This window comes from Xyrauchen texanus, chromosome 18 (assembly GCF_025860055.1).
Source record: "Xyrauchen texanus isolate HMW12.3.18 chromosome 18, RBS_HiC_50CHRs, whole genome shotgun sequence".
NCBI classification, from domain to species: Eukaryota; Metazoa; Chordata; class Actinopteri; order Cypriniformes; family Catostomidae; genus Xyrauchen; species Xyrauchen texanus.
In genome coordinates this window covers 38,088,195-38,109,731 of record NC_068293.1, presented here as the reverse complement: position 1 = coordinate 38,109,731, position 21,537 = coordinate 38,088,195, and the positions used below count along the sequence as shown (strand labels likewise).

The 21,537-nt window shown below is 38.7% G+C and overlaps 1 protein-coding gene across 2 annotated transcripts in view; it reads right to left on the bottom strand.

Moving 5' to 3' along the window:
* The window catches only part of LOC127658884 (ubiquitin-conjugating enzyme E2 E3), a 39,426-nt gene extending 20,196 nt beyond the window's left edge, over window positions 1–19,230 (bottom strand). Inside the window, exons 1-3 of one of the 2 annotated variants that reach the window (XM_052148424.1) lie at window positions 19,087–19,230; window positions 17,848–18,058; window positions 16,169–16,219 (exon numbers count right to left, since the gene is read on the bottom strand). In XM_052148424.1, the coding sequence (XP_052004384.1) occupies window positions 16,169–16,219; window positions 17,848–18,047 (251 nt within the window). In that variant the 5' untranslated portion in view covers window positions 18,048–18,058; window positions 19,087–19,230. The remainder of the gene's footprint in view (window positions 1–16,168; window positions 16,220–17,847; window positions 18,059–19,086) is intronic. The other variant, XM_052148426.1, reaches the window with a different exon arrangement.
* Between the last annotated feature and the right edge of the window lie 2,307 nt (window positions 19,231–21,537).

The following is a 21,537-nucleotide window of genomic DNA, read 5'->3' as shown; positions in this document are numbered from 1 at the left end:
GAAATCACTCTTATTTCTTTCTTATTTCTTGTGTTATTGTTTATTGTTCAGCAGACTTCATCCTTGAAACACAAGCCATTATAGAAAATGAATAATATAAAATAAATGCAGATATTAAGAATGAAAAAATCATTAGTATTTATAGCCTATACACAAGACAATTGCAAAGTCAGTTAAATAGGAGCTAATTTCATATCACCAGAGAGTACATAACCCAGAAGCAAGCAGGCATCGTAATATGCGGCGTCTGAGAGCCCAAGCATCATGGGGGCTATAGTGCAGCAGTAATGGCCTAACAAGGTTACGTCTCCATGGCTAACACACACACGCACACACACACACACACACACACACACACACACACACACACACACACACACACACACAGAGTGACTAAAACTGAACCAAAGGAAGAAGTGTGATCAAAGGTCTTCAGTGTGAATAACTAAAAGTAAAAAAATAAAAAATAAATATAACGAACATCAATGGGGAAGCAAAACTCACTTTCTCAGGCTCATATTTATTCATCATCAGCCCATACACCCAAATAGTGGCACAAAACACTCATGGTCAAAAGGACAATATACCCCCCCACCCACACAGAGACCCAGCCATGAGTCCAAAGCGTTATGAGATTTTTCCAATTGAATGTGTTCAAAAATGCATATGCCCATTTTTGCCTTTATGCAGATGCTTTTATCCAAAGCGACTTACAGTGCATTTCAACATTTTATCTGTTTGAGTGTTCCCAGGTAATTGAAGCCATGCCCATGGCGTTGCTAGTGCCACGCTCAAACAATTGAGCTGCTTTTATCCAAAGTGACAAACAGTACACACAAGGTAAACATTTTATCTGTTTTTGTGTTTCTAGGTAATCGAACCCATGCCCTTGGTGTTGCTAGTGCCATGCTCTACCAATTCAGCTACAGGAACAGGTATAACTGAAAGAAACAGTGTGCCGTTTTTTATGCTCTCTTTTTCTTAATTTACTTTTCTGCGCTTTATTGTTTTGCAGTATACACTGACATAATTACTTGAAATCTGAACACAAATAAATGCACATTACTTTATCACCCAAAATGTTCAACCTGATCTCACAGTGAAAACATTTTTTTTTGCAAAACTTGTTATACGTGTCTCCAGGTACAGTTCCCTGCAGTTTCCAGGTGAAATTAATACTAGAGGCGCGACAACAACTGTGTGTTTTATACACATTCACTCAAATAATGACTTTAATGGCTGAAAATGACTTTATAAATACCTTTTTTCTCTCTATTATTACTCAGACCCTGCTATTTTATGATATCAACACACTTTTACTCAATGCTTTTATTACAGACCCACCACCTACATATATACACTTATTGCGACATGAGTAGCTTGCACAGTAGCTCACCTGATAGTCGGAGGACCAAAATTCCAGCTATGATCTCAAGCTGATGTGGGACACAAAAAAAGTCATAGAAACAGCACAAAATGAGGTGGTTGCTTCAGAAAATGTGCTTTTTCATTTCGCTTCTGCATTTTAAAACACTAATGGTTACGTTTACGCATTGCTATGGTAAGGATGTTTTTTTTTACATCTCATTTACATTTAAAACAGTAATGGTTAGGTTCAGGCAAATTATATTAAAATTCACCTTAAAACCCCATCTGAATACAACACCATTTTACTTGCTTTTGGAGCCCCCAGCTGGACATTACACTGAAAACCGGCAGCCAAACATGTTATATACATTTTGAATCGCAAAAATTGTGTCATGTTCATTTCAATTTCATGAGACCAGGCTGAAAAAGGTTCTTAATACCAGGCTTAAACTGGGGCACAGTTAAGGCAACACATTTTACACAAACAAATCTAACCATACTAAAACAAGAGTAGGGTAGAATAATCAATGTAAAGAAGCCACAGAAGAAGGCTAGTGTGTGTGTGTGTGTGTCTGGTTATCACAGTCCCAAAAGGGCTCTGGTTATCACAGTCACAGTGTGAGTTGCAATCGGGTGGTTATCTAAAGACCATGCCAAACGGTCGAGGCCTGACATGACTCCCCTGTCTTATCAGCTACGGGTGATGGAGCGATGGCCATGAGCGGTGAGTGGGTGGAGGAACGATGATGCACCATTAATAGGCAGAGAGAACTCTAGTATATGTAAACAAACATTTGAATATCTTACATTACAGTGGTGTTACATTTGCATTTCCAGAGACTATTGAAACAAAAATATACTGATATTTATTTTACAAGGAATGGATACCTCTGGCTGTAAAATCTTATTGGATGTGAGGTCACCTATGAGGTTACGTTAGAAGCAGCTGTAAATTATACACACCAGTGGCAGCATATCAAATGAATAATATGCTGTTGACTGATCAATTTGACCCATTACTTTTCCAATCATTTGTGATTACTGGAAAACCATTTAATAGCAGTTGCAACTCAAGAAGAGCAATGTCTAGCCAATTAAATATTTTATTAAATCATATTGACAATTAAAAATGACTATTCCCATTATTTTTTCCAAGACTGTACTAATTTTCATGACTTTCCAGGCCTTGAGATCACAATTTTAAAATTCCCTGATACTTTCAGGTTTTCCAACATACAGTACTCTCACAGTCCATAGTGAAACATCCATGCTTTTTAATATACCAGCTGTTTTCTTCAGTTTCCTTAAAGGGTGAGCTATCCCTTTAAGTAAACTACCATAAACCACAGCCTTCATGCACTCTGATTAGTGATAATCACAGTTCTAAGCAAAACTGTTTCAACAAAGACCAGTCAAAGCACCAATACCATGCCGCAAAAATAAACAAACCATGACAGGTCAGCTTCCTCAGGCTGTCTCTCTCTGAGACAGGGCACGGAGAATAGATGACTATCTTGAAATGAGAGTCTTTATTACCTTAATAAAATGACAAAAGGCCAACAAAATAAAGAAAGAGAGTCATATGTATCAATTCTTTGAAAATTACTACTACTTTGCCACCTGTGTAGTGTGTCTGTTCTGTTTTGAGTGAAAGACGTCTGTCTTGTGATAGGTGTGCATCTGTCTGCAGGACACTTTGTGACACAACACCAATAAAAAAAATTGTGACAGCTGGACCAGAGCCTGGGCAAGATAAATGCTGTCACTGTCACAAGCCTGTAATAAATGTGTGCTTCACCGAGGGAAAGAGAGAAAAGAAAGAAAAGAGAGGAGAAAGATTTAAAAGGGGGAGGATACCCCCTGAGGAAAAAATGCATTGCTAAAGGGCTACCTTTCAATTTTCGACAAAGGCTTGCAGAGCACTGAATACATTTGCAGGTCTTTTAATGTACATATAGGGCTGGGCGATATATTGAATATTCAAAATAGATTCACAATGATATAGCAATAAAATAAAGTGACATTGTAATTGTTGTGATGGTGTAATGTGCTTTATATTTAGCCATTAAGATTCCTGAATCTCAATCGACAGCATTTATGGCATAATGTTGATTACCACAAAAATGAATTTTGACTCGTCCCTCCTTTTCTGTAAAAAAGCAAAAATTGAGGTTACAGTGAGGCACTTACAATGGAAGTGATTGGGGACAATTTTTGGAGGGTTTCAAAAGGCAGAAATGTGAATCTTCTAATTTTATAAAAGCACTTACATTAATTATTTAGTTAAAACTCATGTATTATTTTAGTTGTAAAGTTGTTTAATTGTAATTTGTACAGTCGTTTTAGGATTTTATTGTTTGTTGATCATCATCATGCAACAAGTGGTAAAACTGGCTATAAATTTTCACAGAAAAGGTTAGTAAGTGATTTTATCACTTTAAAATCATGTTTACACGCATATTCTTTAAGTGTTGTGTCTATACTTTTGAAACAGTAAGTATTTTCCCAATGTAAGTACCTCACTGAAACACAGATTTTAGCTTTTTTTTTTTTTTTTTAAGATAAGGAGGGGCAAGTCAAAATTAATTTTTGTGGTTATAAATATTATGCCACTAATTCTGTGGAATGAGCTTAACTTGTATACAACCTGGAATATTCCTTGACAATGGGTGTGGTCATGTTTACTGTGGTAAAGTCGGTTTAAACGGTTTAAAGGTGCACTCAGCGATTCATGAGAAATACTGTTGATATTCGAACTCAACTGCCAAAACAAACACACCCTCCCTTCTGTGCTCCTTTGGAAGCTCCGACCCCCAAATTCATACACGTGAGATTGTTTTACACACACCAGTTCCAGACACTCACAACTCTCCTAATGTTAAATCTAACATCACAACAACAGCATACATGGGTTCTGGGAAACATAGCAAAATTTATGTTACCCACCGATCGAGAAGAAAAAGAGCAACTTCTGCATTCGTCTTCAAGTCTTTTACCTCTCAGGTAAAATTAGACGTTACGTTGAGTGATAGAGACTGTTTGAGCAATCATGGGCACTTTTAGCTTTACTCCCTTTAACAGGAGCGCTCTCTGTGTCAAAGACGTGCACTCTTCAAGTGCTCTTCAATATCTCATCATCAGTCACTCATCCCAATCAGATTAATCAGACTCCCAATCTGATTAATGTTGGTCACAATACCACTAATAATAAATATAACTGTTTAACCTTCAATAATGACACAGTGTCTTCATGCATTTGCTTAATAATTAGTGATCTGTGTTACAGCAAAACTCAAAGGCAATAAACAGACTATAAATATTAATGATTTCTCACTAGAGCAGTTTTAGAGCTTGATCTGAATATATCTTTCTTAGTTTTGAATGCATCTCTGTGGCGTGTGATGCTTTCATAGTTTTTACTGGTTGTCAGTATGTCACAATGGCATTCTGATATTGACAACAGAACTATTAATAACGGTTTCATTTATTGTTGAACTTGGTCCTGTTCAAGTGTAACTGTTCACGCCAAATACAAGTATCGGATTGGGACTCGGTATCGGCAGATATTACATTTTTAAATATTGGATCGCGAGCCAAAATAGCTGGCAATGGAACATCCCTAGAGGAAACAGATTCACAGGATGTCTTCAACGGACGATGGACAGCTGATTGATTATCTTTTCCAATGCAAGGCAAGAGGAGAGATCTAATTGATTTAACTATATCATCCAGGTCTACTGAACACTGAATACATTTGCAAGATTTTAAGTGTACAAACTGCCAGTGATGAAGAGCCTGACCCGTGTGTAAAAGCACTGAGAGAACCATCAGCACAGGCTAAAAGAGATCCCAGGCCATAATTGCTGTCCGTGATTCATGAGTATGCATCAGATCTCAATTACACAATCCAAAAGTCCTCTTTAAATATTTACTCCGAGTGTCTCAGCACGCAGGCTGCGCGCTTGAGTCGCACACCACTTCCCTTCATTGTTATTGCGCGTCTTTAAGGGGAGTTTCTGCAGCAGTCTGATATAATGATGACAATGATATGGTACATCGCAGAGGCATTTGAAATGACTCTCTTCATATGTCTAAAGGGCAACTGCAGGACTCGTATATTTTAATAGTGTATGTGATGCATAATATACAAGCAGATAGTCTTGCATTGCAAGAGATTTGACAGCATAAATTGTGACCATCTGATTGACATGTAAAGCAGCCAACCACAGTTTGTTTAGCTTTTAAGGGCATTTAGGGGTGGGTTTACACACACACAAAATACAAAACAACAACAACAACAAAAAAAACAAGACCACCATGAAAATAATAATAATAATAATAATAATAATAATAATAATAATGGTGTGGCATTCTCTACAAATGGTTGCACAAAAAACACCAGAAAATATGTGTTGACTTCTTAGGCTGAGAGACTAACAGATATAAAAATAAAGATTATGGCTTGCTGTTCAACTCTGCCATCTTGTTTTTACGGTTTAGTGCTGAAATGGGATCTTATTGTTTCATTATCCGCAGAGCAAGACAAAAAGGCAGAGTGTGAAATCTACAGCCGTGGCCAGATTTAACAATCAATAAAGCAAGCAAGCCAAACAACTCCTCCAGGTTAAAAGATGAATTTATCTAATGTGTGCCGCTCGGTTCACATGGCGGCTGTTTCATATTGTTGCATCAGTGCCCTGCTAAACATATTCATCCACAGCTTCTGACATGTTCAACAAGTCAAACACTGTCATGGGGGTCATGAATACACAACATCTAAACTAAGAGAGGTGAAAAAAGCACAAGAGAATCTATGAAAGCTCAAATCTCAAATGAAAGAGCTCTTTGATAATGAGGGCCAATATGGCAACTCTGTCATCAAGATCAGCGCACTCCCAGAAAATTCCAGCCCTTTTAACACTTCTGAGATGATGAGAGCGCACACTCTCTCTCTCTCTCACACTCTCTCACACTCTCTCTCTCTCACACTCTCTCACTCTCTCTCTCTCTCTCACACACACACACACACTTAAAGCTATATTAGAAAGTGCCTCTCATAGACGCAATGATTTTCATACTAAGACAACCTAGATAACCTAGATAGTAGCTTATCAAAATATTTGCCATTTTAATATATTTTAGCAATTGAATTTGTTCGGTGCAGAAATAACACACTTCATTCAGCTTTAATGATTTGTTTGCATCATCGATCTAAAATGTTCAGGGAAATCCCTGCATAGAAATAGTGGATTTTGCCGATACCGATATCTAAAGTGGTGGGAAAGGCCGATAACCAATTAATCGGCCAATGGCTTTTAAAAATGGATTTATAGAATGTAAAAAAAAAAATCTTATCTTTTACATACTATGATGGGCACAGACAAAGAGTTTATTTGGTGCATGATACGAGACTTTTAATTATAAACAAGCCCAAAACACACCTGGGACTCTTATTTTGAAATGATGAAATGAAAAACTATCGACAACTATTGCCATTGAATTGGTCTAATCTTGGTCTACCTCTAGTAAATATTCCTGTTTACTTCTTTACTACTGAACATGCAGTTACTCTGAGTTCAATTTCAGAGCAAAAACATGTCTAGAGTGGACTAAAACATTTTTTGGATATAATTATTTTGCTATATTGCCCAGCCCAAACAAACTCGCACTCAAATAAACCCAGACGTAACACAACAAGCAGGTGCGTCAAAGCCTCTTTTCTTCCTCAAACCCACACACTGGTTACTAAGAGCCTTAGGGGAATTATTTACAACAATATTACAATCCTGATGTTTCCCCCGTTTACTTGGTATAAAATTTCACACCGGTGCTGTCCCTTATACCAAGTAAAACTGGTAACACTGTACACCGCGGCATCCCTAATCACAAATGCTTCCTCTTTCTGTCTGCTTAGCATGCGTGCATGGCTTCATCTAGTACCTATCATTCATCTTAAGAGGCGATTTGAGTTTTAATGTTTATTTTTATGAAGACAAATCCACAAATCTGAGCCGGGCAGCAGTTATGCCTGCCAGTCCACGGCATGAATTTTAATAGATTGCTTACAAAATCAGAGTGGTCTCCACATTGATGTTAAAATCTCCTTCTTGGGAGAAATTTGGTTGTAAATCATCGTGACAGGCTAAGTGGCTGGACAGCTACTTCACAGAAAATGCAGAAAGGTCGGGCGCCACCTGAAAACCAAAGCACTGTCAATGCCTCTCTGAGAGAAGTGAATCACCATAACCATTTCCCCTTTAGTCATGCTGGAACACATCATTTCAAACATGTTAACGTAGCTGCACCTGCCTAAACATTTATTATAAATGCAGTGTGAAAGCTGTGACAAAAGCAAAGAGATTACCCACTGTTACTGTATCAATCTCGATAGAAGCGAGCTGATAAAACAGTACTTTCTGATTTCAGGAATAGTTCACCAAACAATACAAATATTCGTATTATTTAGTCACCCTCATATTGTTCCAAACCTGCATGATTTTCTGACTTCTGTGGAACACGAAAGGAGAAATTTTGAATAATGTACTTGTCACACTTTTCTAGGCAATTACAATGACTGGGGACTGAGGATTTTTGACCTACAAAAATTATGCAAAAAGCATCATAAAATAGGTCCATTCTAATCTATTCATTTCATCATGTCCAACTTGTGAGCCTTAAATCAGAATAATTACTGAATGGTTGTTCATATGTCAATGTGTGGAACAGGAATCATTATGAGTTTTGTTGTTTTTTCCACTAATATAAATATGATGTGTTGCATTACCCACAAATCGGTAAAGATTATGTCAGCCTGCAGGTATATGGTGCTCAAGAGATATTCTGTCTCAAAAAAACTGTGAGGGAGCTAATGATGAGCGTTAAGGGATAAAGGTTGTGGTGTGCTGAACTGTGTGGCTGCTCAGATCAGACCATGAAAAGCCATGAAATCCTTGCATTGTCAATTACCATTATCAGCAGTTCTGGCTCACGGCTCCAAGCAGCTGAATTGATCTAACGGCTGGTAGGGCAAACGCAATATGCTGTGCCCTATCACATTTGCAGCATATTTTAGTGTTTCACAAGTTACTTGTTTGTCTTAGGTACCACCATAGACCCATTAAGCCTCAAAATGTCAAAATCCCCTTCACGGTACAACTCGACTCTGTTCGCTTTTTTGGGGTTTTCCACTGTGGATAGTACCTGGTACCTGATAAATTTTTTAGTACCACCTCGGCCGAGTTTCCAAGTGAGCCAAGCCGAATGTGACGTTAAAATCCTGCAGATCACTGATTGTCAGGGAGAATCGTCACTTCCAGCGTCACTGGATTTCCGACACGCGACATCAACCCGCTAGTTTTAAAGTTAGCAACAGCGATAACAGTATAATTTGTTTACGCGACTTTCAACTTGTGAAAGAAGAAACAATTGTGCGCAAAACCACGGCATGGTCAATAAACGAGGTGCAGACGGTCCACTTGTTAGTGATGAGCGAAATGCAAAGGTCTCTCAGGAATTGTATCAGCTGTTGGCAGCACTAACTTAAAAGTGACTAAAGAACCATCAAGGAAAATTGGAAGTGGTTTGACCAAATGGACGCTATCTAAACCGGCGAGCAATGGGAGGGAGGGTGCCCAGGACTGGACTTGATCCACAATGGAGGATGGTACGTTTTGTTACATTAACTCTATACTCTGCTTGAAAGCTTCACTTTATTTAGTTGACCAGATACTGGAAGCTTGCTTCTAAAACAACCAGGCCAATTTAACTGTTATAATTGTGTAAAATCACCATGCAACAACTGCTTTATGCATCACAATGAGCTAGTAGCTAACATCTAGCAGTCGTGTTATTGTTTTGGTCAGTTTGTGTCGTGTTTAAGATGAAGTCACGGCAGTAGAGGCGCCGCAACTATGACGATCAGCCTATAATCACACCCACGTTGAGGTGGCACTAAACTGCAGTGGAAATGCAAGCTCAGAAAAGTAAAGCGAGTTGAGTTGAGGTGAGTCGAACCGTAACGTGCAGTGGAAAAATGCCAAAACATACCGTCATTACTGACACTAATACAGAAATGAGTTATTTTTTGACAAATTTTAAACTGGACATCATTAGGCATTATAATTAAATTTTGATTCGCCAAAAAAAGGATGATTCTGTCATTATTTACTCACCTTCATGACTTTTTCTGTGGAACACAAAATGAATAATTTGTAGTAGCAGAATGTCCATGCAGCTCTCTTACATACAATGAAAACTAATGGAGATATCGGCTTTTCAAAGCAAGATTTTCAGTGAATAACAACTTATATTTCAGTAAGTTTCTCACTAGCTATCTGTTCCTTAAAGCTATTGATGACTTTGGAATATAGTGCATATGGACTACTTTTATGATGCTTTTGTGGTGATTTTTGTCCTTTTGGAGCTTAAAGCCCTTGGTCTCCATTTAACTTCATTTTCAGAAAAGAGCAGCATGAACATTCTTCAAAACATCTTCTTTTGTGTTACACCGAAGAAAGTCATACAGGTTTGGAACAACATGAGAGTGAGTAAATTATATTTGAGTAAACAATTCTTTGAATATAATAACAATTTTAAAGAGCACTTAAACATCTCATTCTTCTTAAAATTTCCCTCTGGGTAATGAAAAAGGAGGGTGAATACAAAGGACGTTTGTGTGTGTGTGGGGTGGGGGGGTTCTTTGAACAGCACTGGTGCATGACCTGTCAACTGAGCTCAATTCAGTTGCTGGAGGTCTTTCAGACATGACAGTGAATCCAATGAGCGTGCTGTATTCACTGCCTGGTTTTGGACATTGGACTTGCACTCGGCTTTATCTTATGTTGGGTAACTGAGACACTCTAACACTCTCCTTGACTGTGAAAATCAGAAAAAAACAACAAGTCCAAATGCATTTGTTGCACAGTGGGTACAAGATTATTTGGAGGCTTTAGATTCCATTCAAACCTTCCATAACTGCCTCAATGTATGACAAACATCATAATAATCTAAACACCACCACTACTAAATTATGAGCGCCGTTGCTGAGATTTCACATGGTTCATTAATATTCTTTATGCAATGTAACGCTTGCTAGGCCCAGTCAGCTTGAGTGTTTTACACTGCATGCTGTTGAACGGGGCTGGTATGAAGCGAACCACACACACACACACACACACACACACACACACACACACACACACACAAATACACGCACATAATCACAGTGACGTCACCGTACAGCAGCCCATCCTTAGTGTGTCCTGCAATGGAGAAGCAGGATACCTGGAGGGTCTGCATATCAACACGGGAATTGCAGGTGTTACGCACAAATCTAATCATTTCCGCATTTTCCACGTTAAGAATGCGTGGAATTACCGCACACCTTTATTCACTTTAACATGTAGCTGCGAATTGGTAAACCAATCCATACAGATGAACAAATCAATGATCTTGTGTTTGTATCAAACTGTAATTCCAGAATCTGCCCGAGTAAATCAGCTCTTCCGCATCCCTCTCTTGTGCACATCACTGAACGCTTGTTGAGTAAGTGAGTCTCTGTTAGCAAACGATGCAATAAAACTATCCTGTTTATAATCAACAAAGCAAAGCTGTCAATCTTGTAAGAGTGCAACATTGGAGCGATCTAGTTTTCCCGCCTTTCATATGGCCGTTTTCATATCACTCCCTCATTTCATATTACAGCACCTTTGACAAGAAAGACAGACACAGCAAAAATGCTTTGTGTAAACTGCTACCAGAGCTGCTCTGGGTGAAGAGAACCTATTGCAGGAAGAAGAGAAACTATTAAACACCTGCCACATCTGTCATCTCCATCTATCTGGAGCTCCATCTGACCTGTACAGGTATTTTCTGTACCCTGTGAATCAGTCAGTTTTAATTAGAATGCAAATATATGCATAAATAATAATGATATAGTAATGAAATGTCAGAATAATAGTAGAGAGAACGATATATTTCAGCTTTTATTTCTGTCATCATACGCCCAGTGAGTCAGAAGTTAACATTCACATTGTTATATTTGGTAGCATTGCCTTTAAATTGTTGAAATTAGGTCAAACATTTTGGGTAGCCTTCCACCAGCTTCTCACAATAAGTTACTGGAATTTTGTCCCATTCCTCCAGACAGAACTGGTGTAACACGCTTTTTCAGTAATGACCACAGATTTTCTATCAGATTGAGGTCAGGGCTTTGTTATGGCACTTAAATACCTTGACTTTGTTGTCCTTAAGCCATTTTGCCACAACTTTGGAGGGATGCTTGGTGTCATTGTCCATTTGTTAAACCCAGTTCCGAGCTTTAACTTCTTGGCTGATGTCTTGAGATGTTTCTTCAATATATCCACATCATTTTCCTTCCTTTTGATGCCATCTATTTTGTGAAGTGCACCAGTCCCTCCTGCAGCAAATCACCCCCACACATGATGCTGCCACCCCCATGCTTCATGGTGGGATGGTGTTCTTCGGCTTGCAAACCTCACCCTTTTTCTCCAAACATACAATTGTCACTATGGCCAAAGGTATGCACAAAGTAGATGTCCTAAATGAACCCTAACATAAAAATAAACCCTTTTCTATCCTTAATATAATGTACATATAAGCATGCATCTCTAAGGATTTCATCAGTTTACATTTTAAATGCTTTTTTTCAACATTAAACGGCCATTTTAATGTAACTGGTGAGTATTTATTTAGAGTGATAGTAATTCTGTCATCACTTGCAAACGTTTATGATTTTCTTTCAATAGTGAAACTCAAAAGAAGATGAAGGGAGAGTGAATGGGGGATAGTAACAGTGCATGGCGACTAAAACCAACATCCTTCCTAGCATCTCCTTTTGTGTTCCACAGAAGAGAGAAATTCATACAGGCTTGGGAGTGAGTAATGACAGAAATTTGAATTTTGGGTGAACTGCCCTTCAACTACCTGTTAAAGTCTTTGTTAAAGGTATTTTCCTAGAACAACAACATACAGTAAATGTAAGTCACTGCATCTCGTCTGGCTGAGAAATAAGTGACTGAAACAGAGGACCATAATTAGGCTATCTTAATAAACTAGAGGTAAGAATTGTAAACCCCCTGAGATTTAGGTAAGATTGTTGTAAATGTTCAGATGTTTTAGACATTTTTACCCCCAGAGCATTTCAAAAGTCCCCAGTAAACACAAACACATCACAAGACGAACTTGAATAGCGCATCTACAATGATACTAAGGTCGTTTTAAGCTATTCACCAGCTCTATCACCAAGAAAGCCCAGCAGCGTCTCTACTTTCTTCGAAGGCTGAGGAAAGCACATCTCCCAACCCCCATCCTCACTACATTCTATAGAGGGACTATTGAGAGCATCCTGAGCAGCTGCATCACTGCCTGGTTTGGGACTTGCACCGTTTCGGACCGCAAAGCCCTGCAGAGGATAGTGAGGACAGCTGAGAAGATCATTGGGGTCTCTCTTCCCTCCATCAAAGACATTTACAAAAACACTGTATCCATAAAGCAACCAGCATTGTGGCCGACCCCACACACCCCTCACACAAACTCTTTACCCTCCTCCCGTCTGGCAAGAGGTACCGAAGCATTCGGGCCCTCACGGCCAGACTGTGTAACAGCTTCTTCCCCCAAGCCATCAGACTTCTCAATACTCAGAGACTGGTTTGACACACACACACACACGTGTCCTGAGTTGCACTTTAATTACTGTCACTTTATAACTGTCTGCTACCTCAATAACTGCTATGTGCATAGAACATTATCTCATAGTATGTTATGTTTACATTTTTAGAAACTGTCATCTTTTTGCACTACTGAGTACTGGTCGGCGCTGCACTGTCTATTGTCCTGTTCATTGTCAGTAATTTGTTGTACTGTCCTGTACTTTTTGCACATGTTTGCACGTGCACTTTATATAGGTATATATAGGTAGTTTATATAGGTATTTTATTTCGTTGTGTTGTCTCATGTGGTCCTATGTTGGTCCTTTGTTGTTTTTATGTAGCACCATGGTCCTGGAGGAACGTTGTCTCGTTTTGCTGTGTACTGTACTAACTGTATATGGTTGAAACGACAATAAAAACCACTTGACTTGACTTGACTTGACTTCCTCCACCGATGTGCGTAAATACGGGTCCGGCGTTGCAAGCTCGTGGACGCACAAAAACAGCATCGCTGCTGAAAAACATCCTAAGGGAAACACTGTATGTATATATATATATATATATATATATATATATATATATATATATATATATATATATATATACACACACACACACACACAGTTGAATTCAGAGGTTTACATACACTTAGGTTGAAGCCATTAAAACTCATTTTTTAACCACTTCACAGATTTCATATTAGCAAACTATAGTTTTGGCAAGTCATTTAGGACATCTACTTTGTACATGACACGCATAATTTTTTCAACAATTGTTTACAGACAGATTGTTTCACTTTTAATTGACTATCACAATTCCAGTGTGTCAGAAGTTTACATTGTTAATCCCTTCAAACTCAGTGCCTCTTTGCTTGACAACATGTGGAAATCAAAAGAAATCAGACAAGACCTCAGAAAAAAATATTGTGGACTTCAACAAGTCTGGTTCATCCTTAGGAGCAATTTCCAAATGCTTGAAGGTACCACGTTCAACTGTACAAACAATAGCATGCAAGTATAAACACCATAGGACCACACATCCATCATACTACTCAGAAAGGAGACACATTCTGTATCCTGGAGATGAATGTAGTTTGGCATGAAAAGTGCAAATCAATCCCGGAACAATAGCAAACAACCTTGTGAAGATGCTGGAGGAAACAAGTTGACAAGTATCTATATCAACAGTAAAACGAGTCCTATATCGACATAACCTGAATGGCTGCTCAGCAAGGAAGAAGCCAGTGCTCCAAAACTGACATAAAAAAGCCAGACTACAGTTTGCAAAGATCTTCCTTTTGGAGAAATGTCCTCTGTGCTGATTATTATTTTTTTTTTTTAACTGTTTGGCCATAATGACCATCATTATATTTGGAGGAAAAAAGAGTGTGGCTTTCAAAATAAATAACACCATCCCAACCGTGAAGCATGAGGGTGGCAGCATCATGTTGTGGGGGGGTTTGCTCCAGGAGGGACTGGTGCACTTCACAAAATAGATGGCATCATGAGGAAGGAAAATTATGTGGATATATTAAAGCAACATCTCAAGACATCAGCCAGGAATTTAAAGCTCTGTCGCAAATGGGTCTTCCAGATGGACAATGACCCCAAGCAATCCTCCAAAGTTGTTGCAAAATGGCTTAAGGACAACAAAGTCAAGGTATTGAAGTGGCCATCACAAAGCCCTGACCTCAATCTGAAAATGTGTGGGTAGAACTGAAAAAGCATGTGCGAGCAAGGAGGCCTACAAACCTGACTCAGTTACACCAGTTCTGTCTGGAGGAATGGGACAAAATTGACTCACTGGGAATGTGATAACAGAAATAAAAGCTGAAATAAATAATTCTCTCTATTATTATTCTGACATTTCACATTCTTAAAATAAAGTAGTGATCCTAAATGACCTAAGACAGTTAATGTTTTCTTCATTAAATGTCAGGAATTGTGAAAAACTGAGTTTAAATGTATTTGGCTATGGTATATATATATATATATATATATATATATATATATATATATATATATATATATATATATATATATATATATTGGGTTTTTTTATTACAGTATTTACACAATGTGAAACATTTACACAAATGTATTGAGCTTACTCTGAAATGGCAACTTTAAAATGCTACTATCATCTCAATGACTGATGTTCTCATATTTCTTTGTGTAAGCATATGTGTTTAGGTGTGCATTTGTTTGACCGGCCGACATTAATTACATGTTAATTATGTAAATAAATCGCTTTAGACTATAAGTCACAGGCCTTTTCAGATTAAAAAAAACATGTGACTTACAGTATACAATACTTACACATTTACAAAACTATAATGAGCATAATTGTTATGAAAATAATGTCACTTTAAAAAAAACAATCCCCTTTCACATTCGTTTGCAAATGTTAATAAGAAATAATCTCGAGTTTTATGAGATTCACTTCATTACATGAAAAAACATCTATATAAGACTAAATTGAAAATTAGATTTCAAGAAGCACAATTTCTGAATGCTGTCAGCATTTAAAAAAGCCAAACCATATTCACTCTAAGACCTATAAAAATCACCATCATGAACAAAATCTTAAAAAAACTGAACCAATTCACCTTTAAAGATATCCAGCAACAATCAGAAAACGTTAGTTCTTTAAAGCAGAAAACACACAAGAGCTATAGAGGGAATTTCAAAAAGCTCCCTCATCTTGTTCTGGCATCTGTAGGTCAGCTCATTAAAACAGATGGGGGTTCAACAGTAAGTTCAGCATGAGGAGGTGAAATTGAAGCCATATGCTTAGGAGAAGCAACTGCCATATGATTAAAAACACAACACTGCACAGACCACAGCGACATTAATAACAATAATGTATCAAGAGAAGAAAAAAAGTGCTAAATCTTTAAGCCAAGGAGCAAAATGCTAGAGATGTCTACAGTATATCCATCAGTTTAATTGTTGCAGACAAGAAATACTTAAGGGATTCTAACATATCCACGATACGCCATCAAAAACCATTTTAAACAGCATTTAGCATTTTCCTTTAATAGAAACTCCAAAGGCAATCTGTTCTATATCAATCCATTTTAAAACAAGCCTATGAAGGAATAAAATCCTTTTATGCATTAAATAACATACCTGCAGTTGGGTGGTGGATCCAGAGTGATTTCTGCAAGCTCTTTCTGGATTCTGAGAGAGAGAAATAAGTGAGAGGGAGAAAAAGAGAGAGATAGAGAAAACTGTGAGAATTGCAAGCAGCCGGGGAATTACACTGCCCTCTACCTCTACTGTGTTTACTGCACGGCTGGCTCTCCCTTCAGAACAGCTAACATGGCTGCTTCCTCTTTGTTCTCGGAGGCATAACCTGAATCCCATAGCAGGAAAACTTTGCTGTGCTCGTTTTTGCCTTTGTCTCCATCGCACACTGCTGGTCTTCACCTCAGCTCAAAGCCCGCTCCCCTTGGCACCCAACCCGCCCCTCATCGGTTGCTTTAAGTCACTTTAAGCACAAAAGATTTTCTTTTAAAGCTTATATGCAAATGAGATGGAGGGAGGAGAGGGGGTGTGCTCGAGCATAATTGACATGAACTTTAAAGCAGAGCTCGGGTGCTGTTACTAATGCTCTATCAACAGCGTGTAAAGGAGCCGGGAGCAGGATTTTTGACATTTTCTAAGAATGAGTGTTACGGTGTCATTTCACCCACATTTAGAAAGTCTACATAGTTTTTAATCACCACTGATGTCATGGTGCGATTGATTTCTGTTTATTTTTTAGAAAGCAATTGTACCACGCTGCTTCTATATTTGATTTAAAGACAGAATCGCTTTGTTTCCAAAATAAACCTAACCTGATTAAAACAGGAACCACTCCACAGACATGTCTGATAAGAGAGATCTCATTTTTATTCACTTCTTTTGTTCCTCATGATAACTTGAGGTAAAAGTTCTACAGTACTTTCAAGCTTGTTTCCCAAATAATCTTTGCTGACGTTTTGCTAAATTTAAAATACCTTGAATAATGGAACAAACATTCTACACTTTCTTTGTCCACATACTGTACTAATGGAATTGACCACAAATGTCAACAATTTTGCTAATTGGCAAATTAAGGAAAGAAACACAAATGCACAAAATCACTAAAGCATTAATGAAGAAAACAGCTTCTAAAGGTGTTAGAAAATGTGTCTGGTGTTTAAGGGTAAGTTCACCCCAAAATGAAGACTTGGTAGATGTTAGGTGGAATGTTAGGGACTGACAACCTCAGTCACAATTCACTTTGATAATATGGAAACGGATTGACTGAGACTAACATTCAGCCTAACTTTTGTTATGATCCACGGAAGAAAGAAATCCATGCAGGTTTGGAACAACGCAAGTAAATGAAGACACATTTTTCATTTTTGGGTGAACTATCCCAATATCAAAGAATCTTTCAAACAAATAAACAGAATGCATTACATCATGTGTTAATACCAAACGATGTTTAGGGACAGTTCGGCCAAAAACTCAAATTCTGTCTTCATTTACTCACGTTGTTCCAAAGCTGTATTACTTTTTTTCTTCAGCGTAACATGAATGGATATGATTTGTCTCATTCACCATTCACTTTCATTGCATCTTTTTTATCTCCCCCTCTATACAATGAAAATGTATGGTGACTGAGGTTAAAATTCTGCCTAACATCTCCTTTTGTGTTCCATGCAGAAAAGAATGTCAAATGGGTTTGAAATCACATGAAAAACAAATCAGTGATGATAATGTGGTTATTTTTTTTTTTTTTAAGCAAGACAGTAGCCTACATACTGTATCAGCTTTACCTTTTTGCACTGGAAGATAATTTGGCTGTTGTTTTGCTGGACAGTTTGGTGGTTTTCTTCTGCTGTTGTGGAGGCGTGGGTTGTTTTCGCTCCTCTTGCTCCTCTGGTTCTGGCACCTGAGGATCTCTCTGATCTGCATCAGAACTACCGCTGCTGGTGCTGGGACTTTCATCATCTGACCGTTGCCTTTCACTAGACATTTTCCACCTTTCTGAAGGACAAGAATAAGTTCTAAACCAGAGCTGTCCCAGGGGTGACTATATATTGAGATCACAGGAACTGCATGCTTCATCAAACCTCCTGGGGTTTAAGCAAATCACATATTTGCTCAGGGGAAACCCTAACCCTTAAGTCCCTAAATACAAACATATCCAAATCATATTTGATGAGCATGAGGGTGAGCAAACATGCAAATGGCAAATCACTCAATGCATCTTCAGAGGAAAACTTCATTCAGACTGTTTGCACAAACAATGAACTGGATACGTTCGATCCGATCAAATTACATCACAACTGTTGTCACTATGAAGGACACACGTTTTTTGTATGTTTTGTTTTTTTAACGTTTAGCCTGGTTCGACAGCACACACACGCACACCAACTTAATCCATTAGCGCGTTGAGCAGCTAGTATTTGTAAATAGCGCAAGATTGTTGCAACCATTATGACGTTGCACATGGATCGGCGATACATTGTAGCAGTTTTCCGCGACCATAGCGTGTCCACGAGTTCTTTTTTCCTGTCCGTCTGCAGAATAGGTGCAAATGACCCACAAAAAACCGTACGGATATTCTACCAGAATTTATCGGAGAGCAAAACTACAATTCCAGAGCCGCGAAGCAAAGCTATAATCGCACCTTTTTGCAGCGAGGGGGGCTCGACCCCCCCTTCACTTTAGGAGAAGAGGGCGATATCACGAGCGGATTGCGAGGAAAAGATCGAGTCGTTTGCCGCACTTCGGAGCGAAAAGATTCGGAACGGATCTTTCCGAATCCTTTGTAAGGGCGAAGAGGGTTTGTTATGGTAGGAGGCACTCCAGTACCAGCATGGTGTACCAACTGATGCGTGAAGTCAGTTTCGAGCTCCTCTCTCTCTCTCTCTCTCTCTCTCTCTCTCTCTCTCTCTCACACTATCTCCCTCTCTCTCTCTCTTCAGCGACAGACGTGAAAAACACTAAGAAAGGACGACGTTAGGCCACCTAATCTGGACTCTTCGAGACCCCTAGAGATTCTCCTTTACCTTAGACGCGGTCCTGTCCTGATCTGGGCTGGTTAGGAGTGTTAAAAATCCAGTTGAAATGGAGCCGGGAAGACGACGGGCTCCGGCCGAGCTGTGAACATTGGAGAGTAGGAAGGAGAAGAGGCGCTGCAGTATTACTATGAACCGACAGGTGGCGCTGTACTGCGAATGGACCTCAGAGAACCAGGCAGGGATGTCCTCGACTCTCCTCTCCTCTTGTGTCTGTCCACCCACCACTTTGGATTGTCCAAGCCAGACAACACTTTAACCAAGGTGACATTTTATCACGTCATAGTATGTACAACGTCATAGTCAATTAATTCGCAGACTTTGAGAATATCATTAGTTCATGTTCATGGGAGGTCAATGTTTGTAAAGAAGACAACGAGGGACAATCGTGTTTCCTCTTGAGAATGCGCGGTTTAATAGATGTTGTGGCGTCAGGAGGAAGTTTTGACTTGTTGACTCCATGTTAAAAAAGCAATCAGCTGCTCATGGAAACTTGCGTGTGGGTGAGAAGTTTGACTGGAATTCCAGTTCAGGTGGGAGTCCCTCTGTTCCTGTACAGCAGCTCTCTATTGTTTACACTATGTACTGGCTTATGAGACATGGGCTATACTGCTAGAGTTCAAGTCAATAGTATATAGTTCTCTATAGTATATTCTGTATGATATATCTAAATTCTATAGTATTTTTTGCTCTCTGCAAAATGCAGAGGCGTAGATTCCAGGGTTATGGGGGGTAATCAAAACAAGCCAATACAACCCATACCCCACCCACCCCCCAATATGTATACCATGATCAATGGAAACAAGTTATCCCCCAATGATATCTTTAGAGTATGTACAGCTCTGTAGTAGCCTATGTACAACAATGTATTTCCCTATAGTAGGCTGTATACTCAGAATCAGAATCAGCTTTATTGCCAAGTATGCTTACACATACAAGGAATTTGTCTTGGTGACAGGAGCTTCCAGTGTACAACAATACAAACAATACCAAAACAGCAGCAAGACACAGGTAATTAAAACAAAAAACAAAAAAGAATAAAAAATAAATAATTATACATATACGTACATGCACTCACCTTCATACATACCCACATACACACACGTATTGCAAATCTATTACAATCTGTTATATAAAGAACAAAAATACAGTATATTATGTACAGAGCAATGTAAGTAATGGCAGAAGTGGGTATGTTGGATAATATAAATAGACTTAAACTGTGTATTGCACATAATTAAGGCTCAATGGGGCAATTTAATTGTTCATTAGATGGATAGCCTGAGGGAAAAAACTGTTCCTGTGTCTGACGGTTCTGGTGTTCAGAGCTCTGAAGCGCCGGCCAGAAGGCAACAGTTCAAAAAGGTTGTGGGCAGGGTGAGTGGGGTCCAGAGTGAATTTTACAGCCGTTATCTTCACTCTGGAAGTGTATAGTTCTTGAAGGGGGGGCTGGGGGCAACCAATAATCCTCTCAGCAGACCGAACTGTCCTTTGTAGTCTTCTGATGTATTGTATATTCAGCTCAACTTTTCTGTGATTTATAGTGCATAAAGCTATAGAGTATATACTGTATGACTTCTCTGGAGTCAGAATTTCTAAAGTCAACACAATTTACTACTCAATAGGATATACTACTTGACTAATCTATAGTGAAGTGGAGCCAAATGGAGCCAATTTCTTTGAGATCTGTCAAACTCATTTGTTCTTTGTTAATGGATTTAGATGTTAATCCTGTGGTCATCCCATCATTTGTATGGCTTGCATCAACTCGGTTTCAGTTTCACCTGCTTTGAAATGTTAGATTAAAGCACACTTTTGAACCAAATGGTGTCATACTTCACCAAACTATAGAGCAACACTGTTTTCCCATCTTTGACAGGGCTGTCACTCTCCACTTTCTAAGTGATCTCCAGGTGAGATGGGGGCAGGCCAGGATTAGGAGGATATATTCAGGGGAGTTTTTCAACATCTGAGCTGTGTGAGGTGTACGGGTGTCTTCCGTCTTGTGCTTATTGTGTGTGACAGTGCATTGACAGCAGGGTAAGGAAAAGAAAACAGAACAGTGTGGGTTTGTGCTTAACAATCGATGTCACAAAAATGACATACAGGAACTCCAGTAAAATGAAAAAAGCCTTGATATGAATCAAATAAAAGAAAGATGAAAAGCTATAGATTGCTTGTGAGGACTGGAATGTTGATGTTAAGATACAACAGATTAGATTTAACTCATTGTATCTAAAGAAAAATTATGACTGTAGACACCAGGATTATGTTTATTGCTGATGAGGATGTAATTTGTTTGATGTTAAAATACTTTCTCATATCCCATCTTAATATGCAAAGCACATCAACTCTGAAGTAAGCAATCTGAGCATCCTAGCGCTGCAATGTTGCAGGGAGACAGTGCAAGATTGGCTCAACTAATGTTGTGATTTTGGTCAA